This window comes from Penicillium rubens, assembly GCF_028828025.1.
Source record: "Penicillium rubens strain IBT 27055 chromosome Unknown utg000003l_segment0_segment0, whole genome shotgun sequence".
In the NCBI taxonomy this organism is placed as follows: Eukaryota; Fungi; Ascomycota; class Eurotiomycetes; order Eurotiales; family Aspergillaceae; genus Penicillium; species Penicillium rubens.
The window spans coordinates 4,827,150-4,854,152 of record NW_026890601.1 but is presented as its reverse complement, the minus strand read 5'-3'; the positions used below and the strand labels follow the sequence as shown (position 1 = coordinate 4,854,152).

The 27,003-nt window shown below is 49.8% G+C and overlaps 11 protein-coding genes across 11 annotated transcripts; 4 read left to right on the top strand and 7 right to left on the bottom strand.

Moving 5' to 3' along the window:
• Positions 1–118: 118 nt before the first annotated feature.
• Positions 119–2,257, bottom strand: xanB (isocyanide synthase xanB; the record flags this gene model as incomplete). Its single annotated transcript, XM_002568496.2, has 2 exons — positions 119–1,644; positions 1,696–2,257. The coding sequence occupies 2 exons, from the start codon at positions 2,255–2,257 to the stop codon at positions 119–121; spliced, it is 2,088 nt and encodes a 695-aa protein (XP_002568542.1).
• Positions 2,258–3,338: 1,081 nt separating this feature from the next.
• xanA (isonitrile hydratase-like protein xanA) lies at positions 3,339–4,043 on the bottom strand (the record flags this gene model as incomplete). Its single annotated transcript, XM_002568495.1, has 1 exon — positions 3,339–4,043. The coding sequence occupies one exon, from the start codon at positions 4,041–4,043 to the stop codon at positions 3,339–3,341; it is 705 nt and encodes a 234-aa protein (XP_002568541.1).
• A 1,304-nt stretch (positions 4,044–5,347) lies between these two features.
• On the bottom strand, positions 5,348–7,965 carry N7525_008069 (putative C6 transcription factor; the record flags this gene model as incomplete). The annotated part of the gene is made up of 4 exons (XM_002568494.2): positions 5,348–6,449; positions 6,503–6,728; positions 6,782–7,041; positions 7,109–7,965. 4 exons carry the CDS (start codon positions 7,963–7,965, stop codon positions 5,348–5,350), a joined length of 2,445 nt encoding a protein of 814 aa, XP_002568540.1.
• A 1,945-nt stretch (positions 7,966–9,910) lies between these two features.
• Positions 9,911–11,580, bottom strand: N7525_008068 (uncharacterized protein; the record flags this gene model as incomplete). The annotated part of the gene is made up of 4 exons (XM_061214288.1): positions 9,911–10,483; positions 10,691–10,979; positions 11,033–11,143; positions 11,210–11,580. The coding sequence occupies 4 exons, from the start codon at positions 11,578–11,580 to the stop codon at positions 9,911–9,913; spliced, it is 1,344 nt and encodes a 447-aa protein (XP_061068719.1).
• A 1,127-nt stretch (positions 11,581–12,707) lies between these two features.
• Positions 12,708–13,099, bottom strand: N7525_008067 (uncharacterized protein; the record flags this gene model as incomplete). Its single annotated transcript, XM_002568492.1, has 2 exons — positions 12,708–12,749; positions 12,824–13,099. 2 exons carry the CDS (start codon positions 13,097–13,099, stop codon positions 12,708–12,710), a joined length of 318 nt encoding a protein of 105 aa, XP_002568538.1.
• Positions 13,100–13,450: 351 nt separating this feature from the next.
• Positions 13,451–14,774, top strand: N7525_008066 (protein phosphatase regulator SHP1; the record flags this gene model as incomplete). The annotated part of the gene is made up of 3 exons (XM_002568491.1): positions 13,451–13,525; positions 13,588–13,988; positions 14,048–14,774. 3 exons carry the CDS (start codon positions 13,451–13,453, stop codon positions 14,772–14,774), a joined length of 1,203 nt encoding a protein of 400 aa, XP_002568537.1.
• A 371-nt stretch (positions 14,775–15,145) lies between these two features.
• On the top strand, positions 15,146–16,282 carry N7525_008065 (Mrp/NBP35 family ATP-binding protein; the record flags this gene model as incomplete). The annotated part of the gene is made up of 2 exons (XM_002568490.2): positions 15,146–15,178; positions 15,338–16,282. 2 exons carry the CDS (start codon positions 15,146–15,148, stop codon positions 16,280–16,282), a joined length of 978 nt encoding a protein of 325 aa, XP_002568536.2.
• A 1,131-nt stretch (positions 16,283–17,413) lies between these two features.
• Positions 17,414–19,138, top strand: N7525_008064 (inorganic phosphate transporter; the record flags this gene model as incomplete). The annotated part of the gene is made up of 1 exon (XM_002568489.2): positions 17,414–19,138. The coding sequence occupies one exon, from the start codon at positions 17,414–17,416 to the stop codon at positions 19,136–19,138; it is 1,725 nt and encodes a 574-aa protein (XP_002568535.2).
• Positions 19,139–19,414: 276 nt separating this feature from the next.
• Positions 19,415–20,525, bottom strand: erg20 (bifunctional (2E,6E)-farnesyl diphosphate synthase/dimethylallyltranstransferase; the record flags this gene model as incomplete). The annotated part of the gene is made up of 2 exons (XM_002568488.1): positions 19,415–20,338; positions 20,406–20,525. 2 exons carry the CDS (start codon positions 20,523–20,525, stop codon positions 19,415–19,417), a joined length of 1,044 nt encoding a protein of 347 aa, XP_002568534.1.
• A 494-nt stretch (positions 20,526–21,019) lies between these two features.
• On the top strand, positions 21,020–23,308 carry N7525_008062 (anaphase promoting complex subunit CDC23; the record flags this gene model as incomplete). Its single annotated transcript, XM_061214287.1, has 4 exons — positions 21,020–21,120; positions 21,181–21,904; positions 21,958–22,141; positions 22,200–23,308. 4 exons carry the CDS (start codon positions 21,020–21,022, stop codon positions 23,306–23,308), a joined length of 2,118 nt encoding a protein of 705 aa, XP_061068718.1.
• A 192-nt stretch (positions 23,309–23,500) lies between these two features.
• Positions 23,501–26,724, bottom strand: N7525_008061 (ATP dependent DNA ligase domain protein; the record flags this gene model as incomplete). The annotated part of the gene is made up of 2 exons (XM_002568486.1): positions 23,501–25,523; positions 25,574–26,724. The coding sequence occupies 2 exons, from the start codon at positions 26,722–26,724 to the stop codon at positions 23,501–23,503; spliced, it is 3,174 nt and encodes a 1,057-aa protein (XP_002568532.1).
• Positions 26,725–27,003: the final 279 nt, after the last annotated feature.

Here is a 27,003-nt window from a genome sequence, read left to right as displayed (position 1 = left end):
CACACCAAATAAGCCAAATATATGAGAAAGAAAACGAGTGACCAAGGTCTGACAGAAACGAATGACAGAAGACACAGAAGACAAGGTCAAAGATCAAAAGCCAAGAGATCTGAGCATCTCAGTCACAGTGAATTCGCCACAGCTCCCGATCACAGTCACTGATATATCCAGTGCGAGTATGCAGCATGGCCGTGTTATCACTGACCAGCAGATCACCCTTCTCCCAAGCAAAGCGAAGACAAACTCTATAGTCATATATGATGCGATCGACAACCTTAACCAGCTCATTATCATCATTCTCGATTGTAACATCACAAGTCGAGAACTTGGTCTTGGTCGAGTCCCACGGCTGATGCCAGCGGAGACACGGCAGTCCAGAGACAGGATGTCTCACGATCAAGCGCAGGTTCTTGAGCTTCGCGTCCCAGAACCCGTCGTTATCCATAGCCCAGGTAACCTTTTCAAGACGCTCTGCAGTCCACGGGAGAGGCAGGTACCGGAAAAACAGTCTCGAGCTCGCAAACAAGGTGTACCCATTTCCCTTCGGCGCAGTGGCGGGACAGGTGAAGAACTGATAGCCCGGCGGGTGTTGGACTTTCTTCTTCTCGCCCGTTTCTGGGTCGGTGATCTCGTCGAATTTGAACATCCCATCGAAATGCATCGGCATGGCCTCGTTCGAGGTCACGTTGTTGCCCATCTTGTCCGAGCGGCCGTTGTCCCGGACCTTTTGGATTATGCCGAAGCTCCATGGGAGAATACTGCCGAGCTCTTCTCCCTTTTTGACGTAGGGTTCTTCTTCTAGCGTCTCGGAAAATCCACGTAGGACAATTGGCGACATGCCGTTCGATAGTTGGCGGACCTTTTTCATGGGGATGGAGCGGATGGACGGTGGTGGATTGACATTGTCGATATCGGCCGGGCGGATAATGAGTCCGCAGGGATAGAGATGCTCGAACTTGACGGATAGGCCATCCTCAGTCCAGTCGAACAGACTTGATTTCTCGCGGAAGAAATACGGTTGTCCGTTCGTATAGATTAGGTCGTGCGTGTCGCGTACGTCTTCGGCGTGGATAGTGCGATACGAACCGTCCAGTCCGACTGCCACAGATGAGTGCCAAGGTGTGAAACCCAGTGCTCCTCGGATTTGTGGAATAAGCGAGACGGAAAGTTTTTTCTCGCCTGCGGACTCGTGGATGGACAGTCGGACGTAGTCTTTGCGGTTGGCTCTAATGGCTGCCGCGAACATCTTGCCCCGAATGATCATCTGTCGTGCCGTGTCGGCGATCTGGGCTTGCCGAGCGCGTTTTGACATGGTTTTGTCCTTGTCATCCAGATGCGCTAGATCTTTGGTCAAAAACTTGATGTAACCGCGATATGTCAGGCATGTATCATTGTCGGTTTTGATGGCCTCCGTCGCGTCGAAACTCGGGTCAGCAAAGGTGTACATCAATTCTCGACGGAGGCAACTAGCGTGAGCCAGATATTTTGCCTTTGCAGCCTCGGGAGTTGTAGATGGGTACCATGGATGCTCGAGAAGTTCGAAAAGACGAATGAATTTGACATGATGGAGCTCTTTCTCGATGGCCATTTTTCGCAGAGTCTCTCCATAGTCCCAAACGGTTTCATCGGGGACACCCAGAATGTCTGGTCAATGTCAGTATTGAATGGTTATGAAGATGGGTTTCATTTTCTTACCATTGTATACAAGTCCATCTGAACTGATGTAGACATCGGCACCAGGAGCGTATACTTCGCCGATGTTTTGGCAAAGTCCGTTCAAATGAGCCAGGGCCAACTCTTCGCCGAAGTCGGGCATGGTGCCCAGCACTTTGTTGCGCGCATTAGGTGACTTGAAAGGACATGCGGGCAAGATCATCCGGATTGGCTCTTGTCTGACGATTTGCTCCAGGACAACTGGAACAAAAGACTCGAAGCCCTTCCAGGAAAGACCCGCCTTCTCATAGTCAACACCGTAACTTTCGATGATCCTCAATACCTCCATGGTCTTCAACTCATGCTCAGATAGGGTATGCGAGCTCTCAGGGGCGAGGGATCCGTTGAGCCCATTTTGTTTTTTGATGCCGTTGCCGTTTGGGGTATTAGCTGGATCGACACTGTCATATCCAGGCTTAACCTCCACAGTCTCGATACCGACTTTCTCATTGGGCATTCCATTATCGAAGGAGGAAATTCCATTCCCGAGCTTGGGGTGGAATGTAGTGGGAACAATTTCCGCACCTGGTGCCAAGGCGACCATTGTGACTCGAAGGGAAATGAATGTTGCCAACAGAGATACTCGGAGACAAGCACTGCTCTACCCAGAGATAGTGTAAGAGAGAAGCCTAAATGAGAAGTAACTGGATTGGTCTCACTTTAGTCCTGAGGAAATAGAGATGTTTTATCCAGAACCAGATGGTGCTATATAACCAGCATCAGCCAGAACACTGACCTCGACAGAGGAAATCTGGAAAGTTCAACCCTCCGGTCCGATGACTGTAACTCCTGATGCGGACTAAGAAGTCGAGTCTTAGGTTCAACCTAGGGCATCCCAGACTCGAATGGCCATCACCCTGTACAACTTGGGGGTACGTCTTCATACTATACTCACCCCATGAATGAGGTCATGGTGGAGGAGATTTGTTGGAGAGCCTTGGTCAACTTAGTAAAAGGCTTGAGGTTGAATTATGAGCAGGTCGAATCCTGAATCTGGGAAGTTAAAGCCCAGAAAGCTTCACTTATCCTTTCGGTAGTGTCAGCACAGCTCGCGCAGAACCGAATGAGATGGCTTGAGGGATATTCCCAGAGTAAATGTGAAAAAGCCTCGATTATTTATTATATCTGATGACTAGGTATGCATCCATGTTTCAGATCCATTGGACAAGTGAAAGAGTTGTGCCTATATGTCAACGAGAATAGAGGGCTGATCTCGGGATCCCCGGCAACCCGCCAATGCTGGGAAGCGACAAAACTTAACTGGGTCATCCTATGCAGATTCAAGACACATGTAACCCATTGTGACTTAGTCCGCTGGAATCTGAGCGGTATCTGAATGGCAAGGGAAGTAACTCTATGGTGTCTTGGCCGTTGATGAAACGTGAGATGTAAGATAATGAGCCCAACAGTGAGACCCTCCAAAGCTGAGGCGATTAAGGCATGTTTATTTGCAGGATTTCTACCGTGACATGTACATTGGGGTCTACACGGTCAAAGAATAGTACAACTAGAGAAGTATATATTGTCCAATTGCCAAGCGCACGTGTTGTGATACCTCTTCTGCTGTGTTCCGATTCCACGGCTGTGCTTGATCAGCAATATAGCATGACCGCTTGGCATGCAGCTCACTCTTTGGCCTCGCGCCAATCGTACTCCATAACCCGAGTGATAAATGCCGCCATGTCAGGTGTTGTCAATTCACTAACAAGGTAGCATGTGGCGTCCAAGCCTGAGCTTACTCCTCCCGCCGTCAGGAGTTGAACACCGCCACCCTTCAACAGACCCCCGTCAAGATATCGCTTGTGCATTACAGTCGTCGTAGGCTCACCCGGAGCATTAAAACGAGCACAAATATCTCGAAGTCTGTCAAGCGCATGGTGGTGGGTCGTCACAGTCATTCCGCCGAGTACACCTGCGGCCCCGAGCAGAAAGGCGCCGGTGCAAACCGACAGCAAAGTTCGGGTGCCTGATGACGCATCTGCAGGAAGCGCTGCAAACTTGCGAATCAAGTCAAGCTCCGGTGTGTTGGTTTCGATTAATGGCTGCACAACTGACGGGGGGCCACCTGGGATGACTAGGAGATGAAAGTCTGAAATTTGATCGATTGCGTCTGGCAAAAGCAGGTCTGCGTGAACTGTAAGCGAATTCGCAGCACGGATTGCAGGGCTGCAAGCGACGGTTTTGATTTCGAACATTCTGTCGGGTCTTTCTGGGTTTCGGTTGTGCGAGACATGGGATAGTACCTCGATCGGGCCCGCGAAGTCGAGGATGTCTACGCCGGGAAATAGGAGGACCCCAACTTTGTAGTACTTGGAAGATTCGGGAGACATAATTGCGATGATAGATTGTGATCTGGTCTTGCGAGAGGTACAGAGGTAGATGTCCTTTTGGTGGAAAAGTGAGAGAGATAAATAATAGCAGTGGGATTCCTCCAGCTGATTCTGGGTTTTGCTTGAAAGAAAATCAGGCTGAGGTGCATTTTACCTCGGAGCGTTTCTGACTCTGCTGACTCCGAAAATAACTGCCCTGGTGCCTTCGTACTACGCTGATCTCCGCATTCCCCGATTCGACGGTTGGAGGATGTAGGTCTAATAATATCGACAGTTGTAGAGAAGGTGATGTACCTAGGTAATGATCTCACATTGATCTCATGGGCTACTAGATAAGATTAAAACGATAGAACTTTGAAGAATCCAATGCAATGAGAAGATGAAGAGAGAGATAAAAGGTTGCCTGATGTCCCTTCTCAGTTTCAATTAATACAGTAGATCCTAGTCATCTGGTCATATCTTCAACTGGTCTTAACGTATACCTAGATCCCAGAACGCCAGCATCCCCTGCGCCAACCCGATACTCCATCGTCCTACATTTCCTCGACTTATGGCTATGGAGAGTGGCGCTCAAGAAAGCTCTCTGATGTCTTTATCTCGCGAGTCAGATGGGGATATACTCGAGTGATCTAAGTCACAGCAGAGACAACTAAGATAGGAACGGTGCACTTCAACTGCTATGGTTTAGCAAGAATAAACTGAAGCTATTAGGCATCGATGGTCTCCTTTGTAGTTCATAATCGAACTTCCGACCTTGTCAACTTCCTACATATGTACCTACTTAGGTAGGTAGGGCATTGAGCCCTGGAGGTTAGGGCTAATGTTAGTCATGATATAGTCACCTACCCCAGGGGGCGTCCACCGGTCAGGTCTCTGGATATATGGGCTCACTCTGGCTTCCCGCTATTCAGACAGTGAGATCACGGAGCTAAATGCGAATCCAAAAAGGGGGGGGGGCATGAGTTGACTAAAGAATGCAGCAATTCTACTCCAAGCCCCATAGGGCGATGGCGTCTTTGCGTGAGTATCGGGCTACGGTAAGCATATTAGACCCGAGGTATCGCGATCTAAGATTCTGTAAAAGAGATTATACACACGATAATGTCCAACAGCGCATTTCACACTGGAGAACCCATCCAGCTCGTAAAAACAGCCCCCCCCCCCCCCCCCGGACAAATCCAGGGAAATAAAGTTGCAAAAATTAAAGACAATTATGGGTGGGCCAAACATAAACTCCGGCGCCGCGCTGAAGAAAAACAATGAGAGAACTAAACGGTTTTCGGGGGACAGATCGCCTCCGATCACTAACCCCACAGGGGTGGATGAATATACTCTGCTGCACGATCCATTATATTCGGCATCGTCCATTCACCACTATGAGAGCTTTCTGGCGTAGGGGGCGGGAGAGAACCAGCACTGGGGGTCATGTTTGCCTGCCCAGGAACAAGTGTTCCCATAGATGCAGAGGCCGGGTTGAGGTTAGGATTAGTGCTGGAGTACGCTGGTGTACCATTCTGTCCCATTCGAGGACGCGTGGATCCACGCGAATTCCCAACTGCAGCAAGGAGCTTTTGCAAAGCACGATGTGTCTTCGCTAGTGACTTGGCCCATTGCGTTTGTGTATCAGGGGGTATCCCAGCCGGAGAAGTTGGATCCACCGCAGGAGCGATGGGACCTGGGGCATTCGTGGTGCCCGTGATTGGGTCGTAAGTGCCGAGGGGTTGAGGTGGCGATGTCATACTGGCCACAGTGGGGGCCTCATTGGAATCATATGCACGTTCCGTGCTTGCCTTCTGGGCGATGATGCCCTCGAGTGAATGGAGAAGATTCCACACATTCGGGTCCGCTTTCGCCTCATCAATGACAGCAAGCAAGAATGCAGAGCTGATCGCCCGCTGCAATAAGATCCAAGAACGAGCTGCGTGGGAGCTGATGTTGTGCATTTCAATATACGCTTCAACAGTCGTCATCAGATTCATCACGCAATTTTCGCGCATGCTGGCTGCGTTGGCATCACTCAAATCAGCCATGGGTTTGAGCGCTGGCCGGCAGAGCTCAGAGGCGAAATAAGAAGAATGCAATTTTAATACAACTCGTTCCAGATGTTGCGTGGGTGTGGAACAACTCATTGCGTCTCGCAGGTATGGCTTTGCTTCTACCATGATCTTCTGGATGCGGTCTTTGTATGTTTGTATACTTTCCACGCTTATCTGCGCGTGTGGGCTCAGCATGCGAATGCGGACAACCTCTAACGCAAGAGAAATGACACGAGAGAGAGTTTCAAAATAGGATAGGTCACCAGGTTGGGCGCCATCCCTATAAGCGATATCTGGCTGGCTCACTGCAGTGGTGGAAGGCCGATCGTAGGAGAGCGAAAAATGGCTATCTTGCCATGCCATGGACCACCTATTCATGTTAGCATACGTACTTTCTGGTTATGATGGGGAAAAGTTTCTTACCAGACGTGTCGTCGGCGGTAACGTTCAGGTGACGAAAATCGACTTGACTCCACATGGAGGCCAAGCGCCAAGCCCATGCGAAGTGTCATGCCAAGCAAGACATAAGAAATTCCCGGATTCATGTTGTATGACAAGACGTTTCCGATCACAAGGAGAGTTTGAATTGCTTCAATGGTGGGTTGGGAGAGGAAATTTGTCATGCGGAGGCACTGGTAGGAGCAGCACACTATTTGGAACGTTAGTCAACGACTCGTAGCATCCCTGGTGTGGATCACATACCATAAACTTGTGAGGTCAATTCCCTTTCCTTGCTCCCATAATCGGATGACTGGCATCCTGAGGCAAGGATAGCGAACAGTAGTCCCAAGTACGCAATGCTCACGCCGAAAGGCTTTTGTGCTTGGTCTGCATCAGCCAGGTATTCGCCACCGATAGAGGCTCTTGTCTCCAGTAGAAGCTCGAGAGTGTTCTCAAACTCAAAGATGTCCTCTAAAACAGGATATATGGCTCCCGAGATGTCCCTGTAGTAGTAGAATAACCTATAGCGAGAACGCAAAGTTAGTACAAACAATACCAGTCGGAAGTTCGACCCAAAGGACTACCCACTCTCTACACTGTTGATCACTGGGAAGAGCGCTGCAGACAGCAGTTACGTCAAACGTTGACATATCGGATGACCATAGATCAACAAATGGATATGTCGCAGACTCATTGTCCAAACCGAGCTTGGGTAGTATCCCTCCTTCCAAAAGTGCTTGAAGCTGATCAGACCCGGACTGATTGTTCAGAATATAAGCCAGAACAGATCGCGATCCCAAATGGACAGTGCCTTTTCCTAGAGTATTAGCAGCGTGGATGCCCTCGCGTTCCGGCGAGGCACACTTGGAACGGGAACCCGCATCGACACTCTGCACGCTTCGGGTGTCCATGGAGGTAGGGAGACCGTCTTCCGCCCTCTCCAGCCCAACTCGAAGGGAGGAAATAGTAGACTCCATTTCCTGCAATCTATTGCGCACATTATCCCATTCCTCGCGAGCGATCGAAACACGACCACCACCTGTAGCAGGCACGCTCCGTCGGCTCAAGGCTGGCTCATGTTTCACTTCCGCTGGTGCTTCGTCGTATGCATATGTGGTTGAATATTCAGGCACGGGTGCCGCTAACGCACTGGAGCCAGCGCTCTCTTGAAAGGCTTGCGATCGTTTTTTGGAAGGGCGTTCGTAGGAGCAAAGTTCTGCATGGTCGCGCTTAACGCATCCGTCACACGGCAGATTGCGATCGCATTTAACCTTGCGCGCATGGCATGGATAGCATGCTTTGGGCTCACGGGCCTTGCGCTTCGTGCGGATGATCGCGTCTACCTGAGACTGCGGCAAATCGGAGACTGCTCTGTTGGGCGCTGCAGCCATGTCGGAGGCAACGGAGGGCGAGAATGAAGTTGATGGTGGGTAAGGCGATGTCATTCTGACTCGAAGAAAAAAATCGTCTTCAGCACAATATATCCAAAGCCGGTCTTGAAGTTTGTCGTGTGTCGGCCTATACAGCAGTGTTTCATTCGGTCATTGGCAGCATGGAGGTGAAGGAGCGGAAGCGGTTTGGGAATGAGTGATTTCAACACATTGGCGACAGGTATAGTTCCATAAATTCATTAGTTAAACCAGAGCAGCATGTTAGGCTATGAAAGCTTTGAAATTGCACGCGATTTGATTTGTTCAAGGAAGCTGGGATTAAGCGCCGGCACAATACTACAAGGGCACGTGATGTGGGGCGTCCAAATGCGGAAGAAAGCCCTACGTCAGTATTGTCTATGGGAATCGACTCGGTATAATTTCGACATGGGATATTTAGTAGAAGATATACTATATAACTTGTAGGGATTTAAATTCTTCCTACCCTTCTCGTCACGTAGTGATATATACAGTCAAATTCAAGCACTGTCACTTATCGCGTAACATCGTGAGTGGCCTAAGTATCCATAAGTGTATGTGTCGATCGAGATCATAAAATGGAACAACATCAATTATCGGCAAACCTAGGGCATCCAGAGATTGCCTCGAAATATTATCTAACTAAACCGACAGTACAGACAGTACCTAGGTATTAGTACGCCCTGTTCGAGCATCCATAGATGACTATATATATTCGTAGCAAGGCACCATAAGAAATGACCAGAAGAATAATACCTTCGAGCAGACAGTCGAGTTTGTACAATGATTATTATGTCCTCTCCATCGTTCTACTATTATCAATGTACACGTCTTCACCTGACTCTCAGTCCCGTTTCCAACTTCCAGTTTTCCTTTCATTTCGCCTTACACTCTTGATGCCTCTTTCTCCCACAACTATCCACTTACCTTTGCGCGTTTTACGCCACACAACTTCCTGTCATAGTTGTTATAGTCTAAAACTGAATCCTACTATTGACCAAAACCAAATCGCTTCTTCACCCTTTGTGATTCGCCTTGATGGGCCACCAATCGTTGAGGGAAGATCCCATCACCACATATATCTATGAACTCTATGCCCACTAATACTGTTGACTTCTAAGGTTGTTGATGCCAGCTTAAGTCCCGTTACGTGTATAATGGTCAATTGAAAGTGCGGTTTATAGGGATTATTGTAATTTTTGCTCTATTTATAGGCGTCTAGAAAGTCATCCAAAGACGCGTCCAAGAGGCATCATTTTTCTACCATGCGGAACGAACGGCACATTGTCCCGCCTAACAGATTATATCGAACTTGTTTTTAATATAATTGGCAGACTATACGTAGGTAGGTGTTTATTATGGGTTCTGTAGATGAACGTGAGGAGACTTCTTCCATAAATGATTGGTCTATTGTAAATAGTCTGGTATGACCTCGGCAAGTCCTACCGCATCTAGCCAGGGCACAACAGAGCTCTGCGGACTATGTTGTAGTTGATTTGCAGCTATAAACCGATTTGTTGTGCGGAGTACCCGGTACTACGTAGCCTTTCTAGGGGATTTCCAAGCCCCTATTAATACAACCATAACCTAAGGAGAACCCGGTAAGTGATCTTGAGTATTTCGACCATAACTACCAGCTGCTTATTCCGCGATGCATTATTGGTTTGTTAGGTCCGCGGGCGTTCTGAAATGCTTGGCTAATTGTGCCAAGCCCAAGCGCCCAACACACTTTTACTGGGTCGATCATCTTTTCAAATAAAACCGCATGTCTTTGACATTATTACACACCCAATGGCCTGTTTTATCGAACCGCACATAAACTCGGACTTGATGTCGGCTATCTGGGGAGGTTATGATGTCAAAAGAGGACTATCCCGGTGCTTATAGAAACAAATAAGACGCCATTCTCCTTCTCGTAGCTGCTTGAAAATAAAACAAAAGAGTAATTCAAGAATATCAGATAACGACATGGCCTTTTGTCCTATGGTACTATCTCGGGCATCTTTTGATGTAACGCAGGTGCAGGTTCTTCATCATCTCCAGGAGCTCCACGAGGCAGCACGGAGGCTCGGCCGCCTGGGTCTAGGGGAATTTGGGCGATATTGTGAGCTGGACCGATTTGAGAACTTCCAGAAGTTCCTGTATCAGGTATAACGCCGATAATGTCAGGGTAGTCAGATGCAATATACAGCCTGTCATTGTTGCGCGGGGCTGACGCTGTGTATAGCACTTGCCGTAGCCATGGGCCGTCCAATCTATGACCTGTGTCACGCCAACCTCGTAACACATTACATTGGACTCTGACCCATTCTGTCATCATCCTTCTTTGATAATCCAGTACGGTAACTTCAACTTCAATCACAGGATTAATCATAGTGCTGCCATCGACTAAACTTGCTGTGGTTAGCCCCATGACCGGGGGTTCAACCGTCGATGTTCCCATAATATTTTGAATATCACCCTCATATAGTGTCATCATGGATGCCCCCGTGTCAAACACGAATTCGAGGTCTGCGTACCATCTTGTACCGGGGACGCGAATGGCAATCAGGTACTAAGCACAAATCAGAATTGGTCAAATAGGGGGTCTTTCGGGGGCATACACTGCGAACAAACTCTCCATCGGGCGGGAGTAGTCCCTCGTATATAAGCGCCACTAGCGAGTGTCCAGGTCCCGGCCCAACCAGCTATTTGCGAACATTTTGTATTATTATGACTGTCTAAAAGAAGAAGGAAGAAACGGACTTCAAGGGCAACTCACTCCTTCCATCCAAAATCCGGTTTTACCGGAATGATGCGCATTGAGGACCTCGAATTCATCCCAACGGAACGGTCTTGGCTCACACAATTGCACACCTTCAAACCAATAAGTGACCAATCCTAGGTTCCAATGAAGTCGTCCTTCGCGGTAGGCCTGCAGCAACGCCCGCACATTAGGGAGCTGATTGAAGTTGTCCGAGCTTTGTAGCTCAACTTCAATGGTTCTCAAGACTTTCAAGCGCTTGAGGACAGCCAAACTATGGTTCCCAGGTTCCGATGCAACCATTGCACTGTGGGTCATTCGATCAGCAACTCATCTGTTAAGGGCTGTAATTTCTCTTACTTTCGCTTGGCCTGAGAGATTTCCAGTCCCTTTAGCCGATGCTCAAATATATGAGGCATGATATTCTCCTTGATTCTCACGTGGCATCTTTCAATTTGTGCATCGACATCACTGTCATATCCATTAGTGTGGGGTCAAATGAGTGGTAGATAGATACAGATGACACCGCCGACTTACTCTCGGTCAAGATCCGGTTCAGTCATGCTCCAGCCTGGAGGCAATTTCTCAGGATCTATCAGGGGACTGGATTGTCGTGGCCATGGCTTCCTTTTCGCCCGTGCTGGTGCCGCTGGCGATTTGAATCGACCGACGTACGACGTAGCAAGATCCGGAAGCAGCATATCAATTGTAAAATTTTTGTCTCTTGGGATGTCACTGATCAGATCGTTCGCGGATGGCACATATTCGGCTTGTACTTCGCTGGGCTGTCCTTGCGCGGCTTGGCGTTTCTTTGCCTTTGTCTCCGGTGCCTTTTGGCGTTTCCTTCCCCTCTGTGGATTGAATTCCATCGGTGATTTTGATTGTGATTTTGCCTTCCTTGCGGGCATGACTCTGGTGGGCGTTTTCTCAACTACATGGCCCTTTCTCTTTCTAGTCAATGCCGTAGTTGTACCTTCCATATTGAATAAGGAGAGCTTGATGCAGCCAGATTGTGGGCGATGCGTAGCAATAATATGAGAAAATGATTCAACGCTTTAGAAATAGCGAAGATTGAGAGAACGGTGCGTTTTTCTTATAGCTCCAATGCAACATGGCGAGCACGTAGGAACAAAGACAGACTTCGAGAATCTTTCGCGTCAGGGGCCGAGGGGCTATACAAAGAGAAATAGGAGCACATGTTCGCATCAAAGCAGTGGTTACTGGCATTTCCGGGTTTGCCTTCAATGGAACGTGCTCAGTTGGGCCGCATCAAAGAAATCTTCGAAGTTCGAACTAGCCGTAAAAAGATGGCTTTCGTAACATGAAATGAAGGAAAATTATTCTTGCTCCAGCAGCCCGATGCGTCTGTTTCTTCGCTTCGAATCCCAGAAATCTCTTTGTGAGAAACGTTCTGACATGGAAAGAGGGAAAAGAACTCAGGTAGGGCAATGCATTCCCGCGTTTTTCTGCGTTAAGAATAGATAGGGGACCACACAATTCTTTTACCAAAAATAGGGACTCTCGCTTTGTTATAAAATGCAAATAGTTGCGTATAGCGGCCCTTAAGAGGCAGAGTTCTCTAGGAGTATCTAGTTTTATAATAGCAGTTCCCTAAGACCAAGGGGTAAGTGGCATAAGGGTAGAAGTGAGAATTTGTATCCACGGCAATTATAGGTAGGATAACGTAGCCGATAGCGATTAACGCTACGCTTCCTAAGGATTTAGAGTGTAGGGAAATATCGAACTCGAGAGCGATAAGATTAGAGTAAATTAGAGCAAGAGTGGTACTTCCTGTATCATTGCACATCGAGGAACTGGCGAGTCCGTCCTCCTTCTCCTCCAAACTCTTCCGGTATCCTGACATGGGCATGTAGCTGGTTTTTCTTAGCTAACCCTAAGCCCTTATTGATATAGTTCTGACCGTGACGAATAAGGAAAGGATTCTTCCACAGACTGGGCCATTTGTTGAAGCTAATAGTCAGTCATACTTAGCCTTAAACAAACGATAATACTACTAGGGCTATATAGTATTTGCCTAGAACGCGTGTGTCTGTGTCATCTGCTGATAAAACAAGCCCTGAAGATATTATTAGTATGAGCTAGTATACCTAGGTAATATCCGATATGTGACCGATAGAATAGGTGACTTACTTCACACCACTTTGTTGCTGTCTTTGGAATAGAAGGATCCTCCCAGGGGTCCTTATCGACTATTTGTCCATCCACCAGGTATAGTGGGGCTTCGCCTTGCTGACGTGGTTCAAGTTTTCCATCCTTGTAAAGTTGGATAAGGGGTTCAATGTTTATACGTTGCAGTTGACCAAATTCTGTTTTCAGATAGGCCTCGAGTTGTGCGACCCGTTCTGGGGCTTGGACAACGTACGGGATAGGACACGCAGGACTGAAATCGGGATGTGGGTTTGCCATGCTATAGAGTGGACACTATGTAGTGGCAAAGAGCTTGGATAGAGATCTGGGCAGGTTATGAACGTGACTGGAATAGGTTAGAGTAAAAGGTGAGAAATGTGGGTTTGTGTGGGTTTAGGAAATGTGGTGGGACTAGCCTAGCCTACTCGGGATTAGGCTATTGCATCACATGACCGTAGATATCCAAGTCTCCAACACAGCTGCTCTATTCCAAGATTGACATTTACATTGTTCTCCTTCCCTGTATCTCAGACAAACATCTGTTTTTGCTATCGAGCCTCTCTTTAATTCCTCGCTCGCCCTCCTCTTCCAACTTGGATCTCCGAAACAACCCACCAACCAACATCAACCATGGAGGGTAACCCCGCCGAGCACGATGAGGCTGTGTCTCAATTCTGTGCTATGACTGGAACTCAAGCTTCAGATGTAAGATTCTTGCTGGATCTACACGCTAATACGGCCGCTGACTTTGACTGCGTGATGTCTAGGCTCAGGAATATCTCGCTGCCAATGGATGGGACATCGAAACTGCCGTTACAGAATTCTTTGCAGAGCAGGACGAAGCCCTGCAAGATACCAGTGCTGGCGGGGAGCGACAACTAGGCACAGAGGGTGGCTCTGGAGCTCCCGTGGGGGGTAGAACTCTCGGGGGAAGTGCCGTACCCGCTTCATCTGCCGCTGAGTCCTCATCATCCGCCCGACGCGCTGCGCCCAAGAAGAAGTTTGCGACACTGGGAGACTTTGCTTCGGGAGGAGGTGGTGGCGGTGGTGATTCGTCCGATGGCGATGACACCGACGACCATGATTTCTTTGCAGGTGGTGAAAAGTCTGGACTAGCTGTGCAGAACCCGGATGATTTGAAAAAGAAGATCCTCGAAAAGGCCCACAAGTACGTTCTTTGCGGATTGCTTGAGATACTGAACCCGATTAACCTTCAAACGTCAATAGGGCGCAGCCTCCTCCTTCCGACGCCCCTCAGCCACGGGCATCACATTTCACCGGCACTGCCCGCACACTTGGTGGTGATGATGCGCCAAGCCAGGTGATTGAAAGCCCCTCGGCGCCTTCTCAACAGCGTGCCCGGCGTGTTCAACGGACTCTTCATTTCTGGGCCGATGGGTTCTCCGTTGATGACGGCGAACTGTTTCGATCAGACGATCCCCGCAACGCAGAGATTCTGGACGGTATCCGCCAAGGCCGCGCTCCTCTTTCCATCATGAATGTTCAACCTGGGCAGGAGGTCGATGTGGAACTCAAGCAACATGAGGAGAAGTACACCAAGCCCAAGCCGAAGTACAAGCCTTTCTCTGGTTCTGGACAGCGCCTCGGTAGCCCGACGCCCGGCGTACGGAGCCCGGCGCCCCCGACACCTTCGTCCTCCACGTCTGGAACACCTGCCCAGGAGCCAGCGAAGCCCAACGTGGACGAATCCCAACCTATGGTTACCCTACAGATCCGCCTAGGAGATGGTACGCGGTTAACGTCTCGGTTTAACACAACTGCCACCATTGGCGATGTCTATGCCTTCGTTGCTGCTGCTACTCCGGATGGTGCAAACCGCGCATGGGTCTTGATGACGACTTTCCCCAGCACAGAGCTCAAGGACTGGGATGTTGTTCTTGGAGACATGCCCGATTTCAAACGTGGAGGTGTCATCGTGCAGAAGTGGCAGTGAAGTGCGCTACTAATAGTCTCTTGACATTTTCCTCTTTAGAGTGGTTCCAGAAGCGAATACCAGCAGGACAATGGGTTGGTATTGGTGAACGTTACATGACATATCTGATACCGAAGGAGAACCTTCATTTATTTGCTACGTAGAGCAATGGCATTCGCCTAACAAGCTCCAAATTCAAAACCAGTGGCCAATCAGACCTATCGTATTCCAAGGTTGCCATACCGGCGTTGTTGTAGAAGGTTAGTCAGAAGGCGATTGATAAGCCGCCCGCATATGGATCCCGAGGTCGGCCTCCCCACTCTTGAAGTCATTCATAGCGCTTTCAGTTGCAACTTTTCCTTTCTCCAAACTAGACCATACATGATACGGATATGCCTCTTACTGGGGTAAAGAATGTTGTTTTGGTATGTGCGCCTTCAGACCCTTGCGGAGTCTGTGGCATGAAAAAAAGAAATCTGTGCCCCTCATAGCTTATCGATAACGGGGCACTGCTAGAAGCCACGAGCTTGAACTCACAAGCGCGATTTCTTGGATACGACTAACAAGAGATTCTTGAATATTAGGTCCTTTCCGGCAAAGGAGGTGTAGGCAAATCCTCCGTCACACTGCAACTGGCCCTCGCACTCTCGCTCCAAGGCAAATCGGTCGGAATCCTCGACATCGACCTGACAGGACCTTCAATGCCACGACTAGTCGGACTTGAAGATGCAAAGATCACACAAGCGCCAGGCGGATGGATGCCAGTACCTGTTCACGCGGCTGAATCCGCAGCTGGAGCCGACGCCTCAGCGCCTTCAACACAACCCCAACGCGGCTCACTCCGCTGTATGTCCCTGGGCTTCCTTCTCCGCGATCGCGGCGATGCAGTCATCTGGCGCGGACCAAAGAAAACGGCCATGATCCGACAATTCCTCTCGGATGTGTTTTGGGGCCCGACTGATTACCTGCTCATCGATACCCCTCCCGGAACGAGTGACGAGCACATTGCGCTGGCTGAGCAGCTGCTCACGCTCTCCACTACAGACGCAGCGGCGGCTGCGCAAACAGGCTTGCCTCGACTTGCTGGCGCTGTCCTTGTTACGACGCCGCAGGCTGTGGCGACCTCGGACGTGCGTAAAGAGGCGAACTTCTGCGTTAAGACTAATATTCCTGTGCTTGGGGTTATCGAGAATATGTCTGGGTATGCTTGCCCTTGCTGCGGGGACGTTAGTAATCTGTTCTCCAGTGGAGGTGGACAGGTGATGGCCCAGGAATTAAGTCTTCCATTTATGGGGAGCGTGCCTATCGATGTGAAATTCGGAGAATTGATAGAAGGAAAGATGGAGGCAGGGGATAATGATGAGGATGATGAGGACGAGGAGAGCCCCGAGACTCAACCGCAAGATACTTCCGCCGAGCCTGATGATCGACCGCTCGTTGAACGATACCGGGATACCTGGTCCTATCCTCGATTCGAAGGGTTCGCGAAGACCCTTGTAGGCAGCATTGAGGGCCCCGCTGCCGTGTAGCAGTGTTGATCATGCAAAAGTGTATTCAATTGCTTGTTTTCTAGCGACATGACATCTGTCCTGCTTTCATTTGCATTGCATTATAGGTGTCGGCAATTTTTGAAATGTCAAATCATACTATTGATGAAACGATCTATGTTGTACACCTTGAGCCTGAGCGCATATCTTCTCCATCAGGGACTGATCTTCTTTCCGAAAGAGGTGAAGACGTGCGATTCCCCCTGATCTCCGAGTCTCAAACCGCCAAGCTTGTTACAACTGTTTCTAGAAGCGAGACCCGGGCGTATGCATGTCGTACGGGCGCCTCTCCCCAAAGTAGGCAGTGGACCATTGGGCCAAGATGCAAGTGAGTTTTAATTAGCCGAAGATCGCGAATGTAAAAGAGCCTTCGGCGTAGTCCGTGTGCGAGTCAGTATGTAAACAACCAAACGTCTCCCACGTGGGATTCTCGCATGTTGACACCTTGGTTTCCTGTTGGACGATTCTAGATTCCGATTCGCATGGCCAATTTCCTCTAGTGAAAAATTCTACCTGGAAACCATACGATCACACAACTGCCCACAGATTCGCCAGAGTGACATGCTGCCAAGACTAGGCTGTGCGTCGTCCGCCGAGAGTCCATTGACTTCCAAGTCTCTCGGCGCCAAGGTTGAACCCACGTCAAGCTCTATTAAGCGTGCAATGGTAGCTCAGGTCCCGAGAACGTGCAAATCTACGGATTATGATTGGACCGTATAATCCATCGAGAACATATCATCCTCGGGAAACGTGGTTGGCCCGATCTTGGCGTCCGCTCGCAGGTCTTGGCGTCACCTCGCGCCCGTCTTTGGTCATGAGCAACGTTCGTCTTTCGACGAGCCAATGACAGTTGCATATCCGGTGCACGCTGTCGATGATATCTGTATTATGGGCTGCAGATGAAATGAGCAGGGCGAACTCAGTATGGATCGGGCTAGGTTCAGGAAAAGGTTGTATCACAAGCCGCACTTGGCAAGGGCCGTGGCAAGTTTGCAGTTCGTATAAGGACACAATAAAATCTGCATTGCTTGACTTACGACTATCCATTCCTTTCTTTCTCATCCTTCACATTTACCTTGTTGTGTGGTCAACACAGCCATCCCATTCTTCGCCATGGCACCCGCAGCAACAGCGAAGTATAACTGGATCTTGGCCATCACCACCATCGCATTCGTCTTCAGTGCCTTCGGAAACGGTGCCAACGATGTCGCCAACTCCTACGCCACCTCGGTCGCGGCCCAGACCCTCAACATGGCCACGGCCGGTGTCCTGGCTATCTTCACCGAGTTCATCGGTGCAGTAGCCCTGGGTAAGCGAGTCAGCGATACAATCAAGAACGGTATTATCGGAATTGACCGCTTCGATGGAAAGCCGGGTGCGCTTATGCTGGCCATGGGCTGTGCCGAAATTGGTAGCGCTTCGTGGTTGATGCTCGCCACCACCATGGGATGGCCTGTCTCGACTACACAGACTATCGTCGGTGCCCTCATTGGTGTTGGTTTTGCCTCCCAGGCTCCCATCACCTGGGAATGGACCGATGGCAGTGTCTCCCAGGTTGCTGCATCTTGGGGTATTGCCCCTCTCATCGCAGCTGCCTTCTCGGCCATCATCTTCGGTACTCTCAAGTACAGTGTCCTTGAGCGTGCCGATTCCTTCAAGTGTGGCATGACCATGATTCCGTTCTACCTCGCCTTTACCGGAGCCATCCTCGCCCTCTTCATCGTTATCGAAGCCCCTACAGTGCCCTCTCTGGAAGAGTTTGGTGCCGGCAAGGCGGCCGGTATTATCATTGGCGTCTTCGTCGGCTGTCTCATCATTGGCTATGTTTTCTTCATTCCTTACTTCAAACGCCGTCTCATCAAGAACGATGCCCGCATCAGATTCTGGCACCTTCCTCTCGGCCCCTTGCTGCTGTCGGAAAACCCTCCCCTCTACTTCCCCGGAAAGGGCGACCAGGTCGTTGCCAACTACTACGAAGATGCCTACGGTGAAGTCCTCGCCGGTCACAAGAACGAAGAGAAGGAGAAGGTCACTTCAAACGCAGACTCTGTCGTCCCCACCCCCGAGATTACCGCCATGTCCAGCCCCTCGACACACGTCGGTGATGACGAGGAGAAGATCACTCCCCAGGCCGAGCCCCGCAAGAAGCGTCCCGAACCCACTGAGCGTTTCATCGACCCCGTCCGCCACCTCTCCTGGACCAACCCCCTCAAGGCTTGGGGTTATATTAAGTACATTCTCCTTCAGGGTGTTACTCGTGACGTGGTTACGCACGACTCCGCTGAGCTGCGCGCCATCCACGCACGTGCCAACCGCTACGACGACCGCGTCGAACATCTCTGGACCTACTGCCAAGTTGTCTCCGCCATTATGATGTCCATTGCCCACGGTTCTAACGATGTCGCCAACGCTGTTGGTCCTTGGGCTGCTGTCTACAGTACCTTCAACTCTGGCTTTGTCAACACCAAGGCTCCCACTCCCGTCTGGTTCCTGGTTGTTGCCGGTCTGCTGCTCGGTATTGGTTTCTGGTTCTACGGATACCACATTGTTCGTGCCCTTGGAAACAAGATCACCCAGATGTCGCCCACGAGAGGCTTCAGCGTAGAGCTCGGTGCCGCGATTACCGTGATGTTAGCTTCCAGACTCGGTTTGCCAGTCTCAACTACTCAGTGCTTGACTGGAGCGTCGATGGGAGTGGCTCTTATGAACTACGATCTTGGCGCCGTCAACTGGAAACAGCTTGGGTTCATTTTCGGTGGTTGGGTCCTGACTTTGCCTTGTGCTGGATTGATCTCGGGTCTCCTTTGTGTGATGGCATTGAATGCTCCTCACCTGTAGATAGATTGATTGGTTCCTGGTGTTGTTCGCCTTAGTTGGCCACGAACGGAACGTGTTGTAATAGAGGACTATTTGATTATAATTTCACATATTATTATATTTGATAAACTATACCCGAAAAGAAAATAGTAAATAGTAAATACGAGAAAGGAAATGATTAGAAAAGAAAAGAATGTTGCCGGACATGTTCGGGTTTGCGCATAGACCGTTGTATAACCTTAATCGATCCAGTCGAATGACGGGTATCCTTCTAAACAAATAACTGAGTATGATCATCTATTTGGTGCGCTTGTAAATCTTGCCAAGGAAAGCCTCGAAGACTTCCTTCTTCAGGCCCTTGGACTCATCGACGGCCGCAATCTTCTCGCGCAGCTCGCCAACAACCTTCTCCTCGTACTCCTTGTACACCTTCTCCAGCTGAAGCTCGTTGAAAAGAGCCTTCACCTTGGCCTCCTCAGCGGCGTCCTTGCGGCCGTAGGAAGCATCCAGGAGCTGGCGCTGCTCGGGAGTGCAGCGCTGGATGGCCTGGTTAACGAGCCAAGAGCACTTGTTGTCCTGAATATCGGTACCGATCTTGCCAATGAAGGCGGGGTCGCCGAAGTTGTCGAGGTAGTCATCCTGGATCTGGAAGTACTGGCCAAGAGGAATGAGGATGTCATGGGCCTGCTTGAGGTTTTCCTCGGTGGCCAGCTGCAGGTACATAAGGGCCAGAGCGACAGGCAGGTAGAAGCTGTAGTATGCTGTCTTGTAGGTGACGATGAACATGTACTTCTCCATGGAGAAGTTGTCGAGGTTGACGTTGTCCTCGGGGGCGGTGATGAGGTCACAAAGTTGACCCAACTCGGTCTGCCAGGTGGTCTCGTGGAAGAGCTCGACCATGTCAATGTAGGCGGGGTGCGAGCGGAAGCGCTGCTTGAGGATGAGGTAGATACCCGCCTCCAGCATGAAGGCGTCGTTGATAGCGATCAGGCCGACACCCTCGTGGCGGTACCAGCAGGGCTGGCCACGGCGAGTGATAGAGGAGTCCATCATGTCGTCGCTGACCAGGAAGAAGGCTTGGAGCAACTCAGTCATCCAACCCAGGATGCTGAGGTGCTCGAATTGCTCGTCGGTCAGGGGCTGCTTCAGGAGAGCAAGGCCGGTATCAGGGACCGAGAGGCCACGGTTGAGCTTACCGCCGGGAACATTGACATTGAGGGACTACAGAGCCAGATAATGGTGTTAGTGATGGCCTTTCAAGAACAGTCAGTCAAGAGGGGTTGCTTACCTTCTCGAACCACTCAAGCGCATTGTCAGGAAGGTTGTAGCGCTTTGCGTGGTCAATGATATCCTGAGCCAACTTAGGGAAAATAGCCTCGAAGTCGGCGCGCTTGGTAGTAGAAGCCATGATGACAAGTGGTACAGCGTCAATGATCTGACAGGAAGGACGAAAACATTCCCAAAATGACCATTTCCCCGCGGAGGGACCCTTTGTCCTGTTTGTCCTGTTTGCCCTGTTTGTTGTGTTGCTGTTTCTCCAGGCGCAACCCGACGACGACGTGGATTCCTCAAGGCCATTGAACGATCTTCACGTTATTTTCGAATTTGTGAGAAGCTATAGCTTGCTCCGGATCTCTGCTTTTTTTTCTCTCGTTCTTTCCGAGTACGCCTGTTGCTGTCTCATCCGTATCAACAACGCGAGGGCCAAGACCATTTATTTACACCACCGGACCTTCGCAAGTCGAGTTGCAATTGAACCTCTGCTCGGTGAGCTTCTTTCAACCGAGGGAAGCATGAAATTGAACCGTTGCACAACGTCTTGATATACTGAAACCTCCATCGGCGCCACAAAGCTGTGTTTGAATATTCCACCTCCGCCTACTTGCGACAAAGACTCTCGTCATGGAAGAACCTATGGATGACGGGATCCGGGAGCTTATGTACCAGCTGGAAAATGCTGCGATTAAGTGCTCTGAGCGATGTCTCTATCAATCGGCAAAATGGTACGACTCACAAGCTTCATTCGGATAGTTCTGGAGTGCTAATGATGCTGACGAACTCAGGGCCGCTGAAATGCTTGACTCCCTCCGGCCTTTAGATCATGAAGACACTGATCTCGAGTCTCCGATGGAGATCTCAGATCCTCCTGCACCAGCACCAAACCCTTACCTCCAAGTGCGCGACCCAGTAGAAGCCGCCCTTGAATCGCAAGAGTCCTACAAATACCTGCTGGCCAAATCTTACTTCGATACCCGTGAATATGACCGATGTGCGGCCGTATTCCTCCCTCCGACAACACCGCCCGTTCCTTTGTCAATTACCTCGCCGAACTCTAAGCCGAGGCCATCGCTGACTCCACACAAGGGCAAGGATAAAGCTTCACCGTTTCAAAGCTCAAAGACACAAAAGACCCAAATACAGCAGAATCCATATCCAAAACTCAGTCAGAAATCGCTCTTCCTCGCCCTGTACGCAAAATATTTAGCCGGTGAAAAGCGCAAGGAAGAGGAAACGGAGATGGTGTTAGGTCCAGCAGATGGTGGGATGGCGGTCAATCGAGAGCTGCCAGGTCTCGCTAGAGGTTTAGATGGGTGGTTATCTGAACGAACCGCGCAGGGGTTGGATGATAGGGGACAGGGATGGTTGGAGTATCTCTATGCTGTGGTCTTATTGAAAGGACGAAATGAGGAGCTGGCGAAGAAATGGCTGATCCGCTGTGTGCATCTAAACCCATACCACTGGGGGGCCTGGCAGGAGCTGAACGATCTCTTGGGCAGCACAGAAGACGTAAGTTATTATTCCCATCAGGAATTTCCTTCAGTCGATACTAATTCTAACAGTTGAAACAAATCCTCGAACTTCTGCCACAAAACGTCATGAGCTTAATATTCTACGTCTACTGCAGCCAGGAACTGTACCAGGCCACGGAAGACACCTACAGGTCACTCTCAGAGCTGCAGTCAATGTTCCCAGAAAGCGCATTCCTCAAAACACAACACGCGTTGTTGTTATATCACTCAAAAGGTGAAATGCCCTGGCTCCGGCTCAACGCGTGATTGATTCATGAGCTAATATCATGCAGACTTCGAAGAGGCATCCCATATTTTCGAAGGCATTCTGGCCACATCACCCCACCGCTTAGACAGTCTAGATCACTATTCGAACATCCTTTACGTGATGGACCAGCGACCTCAACTTGCATTCATCGCTCAGGTCGCAACGGCCACCGACAAATTCCGCCCAGAAACCTGCTGTGTTGTTGGTAACTACTACTCATTGAAATCCGAGCACGAGAAGGCAGTAATGTACTTCCGACGTGCCCTCACCCTCGACCGGAATTTCCTATCTGCATGGACCCTCATGGGCCATGAATACATCGAGATGAAGAATACTCACACTGCCATTGAGTCATACCGTCGAGCAGTCGACGTCAATCGCAAGGACTACCGCGCCTGGTACGGTCTCGGACAAGCCTACGAAGTCCTAGATATGTCTTTTTACGCCCTGTTTTACTACCAGCGGGCCGCAGCGCTACGTCCATACGATCCAAAGATGTGGCAGGCAGTTGGATCTTGCTACGCAAAGATGGGCCGAGTGGAGCAGAGCATCCAAGCTTTGAAGCGTGCATTGGTGGCTGGATCATTACAACCAGATGACGGCGGACAACCGGGAACCGGCGCAAGCCCTGCCCCTGGCAGTCGGAAGATCCTTGACCCAGAAACACTGCACCAAATTGCGACACTGTACGAACGTCTCGGCGACGAAGAGGAGGCCGCTGCATACATGGAACTCACTCTCCAACAGGAGTCTGGTGCTCCTGCCAATGAAAACCAAGATGACGACGAATCCTCTACCTCGGAGAATGGCCTTCAAAGCGATGCTGAGATTGAGCATTCAGGAGACGAAGAGCTCGATCTGTCGCAACGACGTCGCCGTAATCGTAAGCCTCGCGCAAAGGCTGAGTCGTTTATGCAGAATGATGACTCCATTGTCAGTGAGACGTGGAACGGTACTGGTGTTACAGCAACTACATCCAAGGCACGGTTGTGGTTGGCACAATATTCGTCACGGAATGGTGATCTTGATCGTGCCGACCAGCTAGCAAGCGAGTTGTGCCAGGATGGAATTGAAGTGGAGGAGGCCAAGGCGTTGATGAGGGATGTTAGGGCGAGAAGGGAGGATGCGACCTAATTACATCGATTAAATGAGATATGTATGGATTATCATGACAGCGAACCATCCATGGTTTTTAACTGGTCTTTATGAATAATAGCTACGATTTTAAACCTCATTTTCACCTCGCAGAGGCAATGCAAGCGGTGGAATAGCTGTTTCAAGAGTGTTCACGTCTAGTATGATTCATTCATAAAAAGCAAAGGGGTATCAACTATATAAAACATGAACTAGAGGTTCGATCGAGCTATACTCGCCCAACACAGCAATGGCGGTTTCATCAAAGGTAATCTCAATCCATGGGGGCCTTGGTCCAGAGCCTCCGTGCTCTGGTGTCTCCTTTGACATGTCATAACGACGGCGATCCAAATCAGAGCGTAGTTGCTCTCTTCCCACGGATATACCATCAGAATGCTTGCTGAGATTCCATGAAAGACAACCATAGGAATGATCACGTCCGATACCTGTCCACATATCACGCAAACAAAAGCGAAGGTCGCCGGGGCGTAGATCATGTTCCAACATGCTTGATCCCAAGAAGAATATGCTTCCTATGGAGGGCAGTGGACTTGTTCCAGTATGGACGAAGTTGGAAAGAGTTTTGGCAAGACGGTGCATTTCTTTCCCTAGTTGGGTTGCTTTGGGAACAAACAGGACAATGCCAAATCCAGTCCCCTGTGAGGCGGCATAAGGGTTGGACTGTCGGAGGGAAGAAGCAGATTCATCAGAACAGAGACACTGAACAAACTCATTCAGATCACAATATTCATGATCGTCGTTGGATTTTCCATCAAATTTGGGAAGTGTAAAACTTCCCAGCGAGGTTTCAGGCGTCCATATGGGGATTGTTGTCAAAGGAGATTGGGGTGACATCTTGCGTTTGTGCTTAGATGATGTTGGCATCAATGGCTTATCCGGAAGCCGTTCCTGCGACTCGTGTGACTGTTGAAAGTGCTCGTGTGTGGATATGAAACTGCTTGTCTGCACGGGATGTAAAAAGCCCGAAGATTTCTGGGACGCGATCTTTCCTTCCTTCTGGCTGGAATGTTGACGAGACGACAGGTTATCATTGTCGACGAGTACAGTTTTTTCAACAACAGGGTTTTCATCATTTTGTGTGGGAGGCATTGTCTCATCGACGTAGACTAGTGGGGACAGTGGATAGTCATGGCTCCCTTTCCGTTTTGAATCTTCCTGCAGCGCTTCCATCAATGGACGTGCGTCCATAAAACTTTCTTCGGAAGTAGTGGTGGCCTGGGGAACCTGGGATGACGGGGAATGGGTTTCCTCGTCGGTGTCTGAACAAGTCGCTTCTGGGCTTGGAGATCGCACAACATACAGATTAAGTCCACTGCAAGCCTCGAGGCGTCTTGCCCATTTCTCGCGTTCTTCAAGTTCATCCGCAGGCACAGCCCGGGCATGCTCAGCCGAAAGCTGCAGGCCTTGGAATGACGTACACTCTTCCAGTGTTCGGTCCGAGTGTATTTTCAAAATCCGTGGAAATCGAAGCGTGAAGTATCTGGCGCCAGACGGCTTTTCAAATCCGCTGCCCAGCATCTCCACGATGAAGGGCTGTTTGAACAAGGTTGTTGGAGGGGGAAGGGCCTGGTGCCCATACTCAATGTGAAACCATTCGAAATTTTCAGGTTGACGTGCATGAAACTCGCCGATTTGATTGAGGATTTGCATGTTCTGAATGCTCATGCGATGCCGGTTAATCACATCAATGATTCGGAAACGCGGCAAACCACCGCGCTCTTTGACCTGGTCAGGGTTCAGAAGACAGGCAACAAAAAAGTGAGTCCATTTCAGCCCTTTTATTTGTCCCAGATCAGGAGCGTCCCGCGTGTTGTAGCTAGCTCCGACCAATGCAAGATCTAATGTGTCTCCAAGACCGGGTATGTAATCTTTCTTGAGTTTGATCCATCGGCCGCACATATGATCCGTATCAGTGGAGTATGTCGGAAAATAAGGCTCATCAGAGGCCTTCAAGACATATCCCTCCCAGTGCTTAGTCATTGCTTTCTCGAAACTCCGTTCGAGCCGATGATAGCTATCAGGTCGGTTGAAGTCCAGAACTTCCTGATAGGCAAGTTCCGCCCGGCCTGGGATTGTCTTTACTACCTGTTGTAATAGTAGTCGCCTTTCCCGATGAGGCTTGGCAAGGCATACGTCGTTATCGAGGAGGAGAATGTCAAAGAACATGATCATCAAGTGCTCGTACGGTTGCGGCCTGTATCAATCAGCATAGAGTCCTATAGATTAAAAGGAATCGTGATTTACGGAGAATCATTATCAACTCCAATCATAATGCCAGATCGTGGAATAAACCTCCGAATTTTGCTAAAGTCCATCAGGTCACAATTCTGGTCATTCCATACAAGCAGCTCTCCCTCAAGGATGCAGCGGTGGGCAAATTTGCAGTCAGGAAATCCAGTGCGGAGCGTTTCTTCTATCACAGGTATGATTTTATCTTTATCTGCGGTCGAGTCCTTGCCACTTTTGGAGAAGATCTGGATGGGGGTATACTTGTTAGAGAGATCGACGTGGATCTGACAGTATTCACCATCGTATTTCCGTTCAATGCTCATCCGACGACCATTGGCCATTTGGTGACAATGTTTGATACTCCGAGCTTTGTAATAGTCAGGTCGTCCCACCTTGATACCAGGACGAGGACGCATATGTTGTAGAGCAACGGCGCTAAGACTTTTGGCTGTTTGGGGATCTGGGTTCGGAGGGAAGTGGTTTATTGGGTCTGAAGCGAGCATCTCCAACGCCCCTTCAAAGGAGTTCTGAAGCTGGAGCAGTTGCGGCAGAAGGAAGTGGAATTTCTTCAGGGTGTACTTTTCTGGAAACACGACAGGAGAGTAGCTTTTGAGAATCATGCGGGTGAGCCATTTGGCGTCGCGGCTACTTGATCGACGGTACAGCTTTGATAAAGTTTCCTCAACGTCCACAGCTGTACGATTCCGGCGGGCATGAGGGCCAGAGAAGCGGCAGCGTGATGCAATCATAGCCATGGCGCGATCGATTTCTTCTACCGACAACTCCTGGCCGGCTGGAATGTAATTCTCGGCTTGCCGCATGACAATTTCGACACACCCTCCGAGATCAGAACCGCCAGGTCTTTGCCATCTATTGAGTTCGGAAAGTCGGGACGATCCCAAGCCCAAGCAGCGGCCAATAACTCTCGATAGCTGAGTAGCTTGCAGCCAGTATACTCGGTCCGTGCGTTTTTCGGGGAACATGCACGAGAGCAACGCCACACGGTCTGTGTTGGCGTTATGAATTGTCCGTCCATGTCGAGAGAACCACTGCGCGACTGTTCTAATATCAGGATTATCGTTCTTGGCCGCCGTGGATGCCTTGGCCGTTCTGCTGTCATCTAGACTGGTCAACAGATCACATAAGAAGGTGAATTTGAAGCCCATGGCCCATATCCACGTGAGTCACCTAGTGACTCTGAGATACAGTCGAGTTGGCCAAAACTCGAGACTCCCGGACCCGTCCGAACGCGAAAAGAGGAAAGAGTGATGACACGTGTGCACGTGACCACTTTAGCCCCATATGGAGAACTATGCGAACAATGTGAACACAGCGAACCATTATGAACCCTTCACTCGATCCATTGTACAGCAGTAGAAACATAAACCATCAGGCGCATTTGATGTGCCAGAGAGAGACCAACATGAATATATTCAGATATATCA